The sequence below is a fragment of the Trichoplusia ni genome, chromosome 20 (genome assembly GCF_003590095.1).
Source record: "Trichoplusia ni isolate ovarian cell line Hi5 chromosome 20, tn1, whole genome shotgun sequence".
Classification (NCBI taxonomy): domain Eukaryota; kingdom Metazoa; phylum Arthropoda; class Insecta; order Lepidoptera; family Noctuidae; genus Trichoplusia; species Trichoplusia ni.
In genome coordinates, this window is record NC_039497.1 from 4,721,243 (window position 1) to 4,724,513 (window position 3,271).

General features: G+C 37.4%; 1 protein-coding gene across 1 annotated transcript; it reads right to left on the reverse strand.

Annotated features, from left to right (window-relative positions):
* Nucleotides 1-305: 305 nt before the first annotated feature.
* Nucleotides 306-1,697, reverse strand: LOC113503952. The gene has a single exon (XM_026886098.1). It carries the CDS (start codon nucleotides 1,695-1,697, stop codon nucleotides 306-308), a length of 1,392 nt encoding a protein of 463 aa, XP_026741899.1.
* Nucleotides 1,698-3,271: the final 1,574 nt, after the last annotated feature.

Here is a 3,271-nt window from a genome sequence, read left to right on the forward strand (position 1 = left end):
TCGTAGTACTTAATATATTCATTACTATAATTTAAGAGAAATTATAAGAATATTTTTCATTTAGTTTTTACTCTGTCTTTGATCCTCTTCTCGATATCCAATCGAACTGAAGTTTCAGACCCGTCAGAAATTCAAAATGAATTAATTTATTATGATTCTATAATTTATTCTTAAAACGTGTTTTTCAGTTAATAAAACAATTCTATAAAATCATAAAGAACTTTATTAAATCCCTTAAAACTTTATTAAAAACTAAGATGCCCCACTGACCGAGCTTTCTGTCTCGAGTTTATAATTACGATTTCCTACGCATTCGTTGAAGCCATTTCAGTTACCGGCAGCAAACACTTTAGCACTGACACCCTAAAAGCGAAGGAACTCATATGGTAGTTTTTATTATATAACTTTAAAAGTAGATAAGCATTGTTTAGGTATATCTGCAGGGCTTGGATGAGCAGGATCTGGTGCAGGTTCCCCGAGGCCCCACTGTTGGTGCACGGGAGGTCAGACAGCGCATTCTTCAGCTTTTCGGTCATCATGAAATTATTATAATTCATAATTGTCATAAACTTCTCTTTGCATTCAGAAGTGATCAGTATTTCGCGACCATGTTCCGTAGTCAAGTAATATTTACTCTTGATGGACCGGTTTTTGAAGCGAATCTTAATCTGAGAGGTGCCAGGCAACAGTTTGTCTTTATCTGATCTATTGAGTTGTAATGTGCAGTAAGTTTTGTGATTAAGTAATTCCGCAGCTAGTTTATGAGAACTAAAATATTTCTCCACGTACAAAATATGACCTTGGTCGAAGCCTTCCAACAAATCTAAAATGTGTTGATCTTTGCTCACCTCATCATTGTCGATGTGCACTTGATACCTAAGAATAATACCATTGCTATCGGCGAGTACTATGGAGTCCACGCTTCTGGTACCTGTTTTTGTTCTTAAATTAGCCACTGTCAGCTGTTTTCCTGGATAATAGATTTTTTTCATTGTTTTATTAAAATTGTGGACGATGGATCGAAAACCAGCTAAACTATCATCATGACTTGAGGAAGTTGTTTCTTCTAGACCAAATTTAAGGGATTTCAACAAATCAAAAAATCGTTCTTGTGACATAAACATTGGGAAAACCTTTAAATTTACCAAATTATTTTTCTTCCAATAATCGCTTAGATTATCCATCTTAATTGTGCCTGTATGCAGGAGTAGTCCCAAAAATATCAATAGTTCATTTCTAGTTAAATCTTTCCAAGAACTAAATTGTTTCTTATCTAAATCATTCGTGGCATTTAGCAGACGTGCCACGAAGTCATTTGTTGCTCTCACTATTGTATCTAACAGATCATCAGGTAGGAACCATCGGAAAGCTTCGTATGGTGTCTGTGGCGGAGGCACGAGGATGTTCTGTTGTGTTTTTAACTCAAATATCATTGGTATCGCTTGTTTTACACCTTTTGATGGTTGTAGTGGATTCACATGAGGAGCGTGTGTCCTCCGCTCGTCATCCGAGGTACTTCCATCATCGGTGCTGTCGTCGGATGAAGAATCCAAATTACTTTCATCATCAGAGTCGGTACTAGGTGTCTCCTCGTCACTACTCTCGCCTCTTTTTCTTTTCGGTGCTTGGTTTATAATATTTTTGGACTTTCGTTCAATACCTTTTTGAACATCTAATTTCATTTCTGTACTCTGCATGATGAAAAATAATAAAGAAACAATAATGAAGTGAAGACGACGCGCTCGGTGCAGAGCGGCCGCGGCACTGGCGGGTGGTGCGGCGGCGGCGCGGGCGCATGAGGAGCTGCGCGGGGCGGATTCACGGAAACTATGTCGCTTCGTAACCGGCGCTATGTCGCTATGTATACCCGTAACATTAATACGTAACTGCGTGTCCTCTGCTGCAAACCAGGATGTCAATACTGTTACATTCCGAAGTCTGTCTGCTCCTTCGAGCAGCAGTCGGATGACCAAGGAACCATTGATCGAAGTGGGAAGGGACATAGTACAGTAACATCGCATTGTTTGGAATATGTATAAAGATATATCTGAATTTTTAATCAAAAAGTTACCACTTTTCTAAAATCAATGTTGCGCTCACTACTACGCAGAAAAAATGGCGCTTCAATCTTCACAGCATAGAATCACAGACTATAACATAGTACTGTCGACCGCAGTCTTTCCATTCATAATAAGACAAAAAGGAACACAAATTTTAAAGGCACGTGCCAACTAAACAAGTGTTTGAGATCAATACCATTAAAATTTGTTGTTCGTTAAAGTTTAGTTTAGTAGTTTGTAATAGACGGTCAAGACGTTTTGGCTCGGCCTGTGATGAATATGCAAAGCCGGTTAGTTTTTACCTTAAAGCTGATAATTATGTGGTTTGTTGTATTATTACAGCTGCAACAGTACGAAGCGGAAATAGACCAGCTCTTGTAGTACCAATTTAGTGGAAATCGTAACTCTCGGTGGGTGTTCCGAGCGATCCTAGTAAACGACGGCGTGCGCACGCGCATCGCTGCATATCGTGTCACCCGCACCACATAGGTAAACGCAGAAGGGTAAAATGGTGCAAATCTATATCTATACTTACTCTATACTAATATATAAAGCTGAAGAGTTTGTTTGTTAGTTTGTTTGTTTGAACGCACTAATCTCAGGAACTACTGTCCCAAATTGAAAAAATCTTTTTGTGTTGAATAGACCATTCATCGAGGAAGGCTTTCGGCTATAAACTCTCACGCTGCGACTAATAGGAGTAAAGATACAATGGAAAATGTGAAAAATAGAGGGCAGGTATAAATCATAACTTATATCTTCTACCCACGGGGACGAAGTCGTGGGCAACAGCTGGTTAGTGATAAAGGGAGAATGGTAACACTCATTAATAAAACCAAAAACTTTACTTTTATAATGGAATAGTGCTTAACGTGATTTGGTTTTTCAGTTTTCATTCATCTTTACAAGGACTGGAAAGTTTTATTAACCGTATAATATTTATATTTTTTATAATATTTCTCTAACCGAGTGACTTTTGTATATATAGCCTTTGATATAATTAAGTCAAATTTGAGAAATTTATTCACGTAAACCTTCTGTCGTACGTCCTTTTTTTGTTACTTCCGAATCTGCTTATTTTCTGGAAACGTTTTGTTCTTGCCCTGGTTTTATAACTCCTAAATATTTTACTAAGAAACATTTTTGAATGCTCTACAATTATACTTTGTTTGTATTTAACATTTCTCTGTATGAAGGTTAAATTACAAATT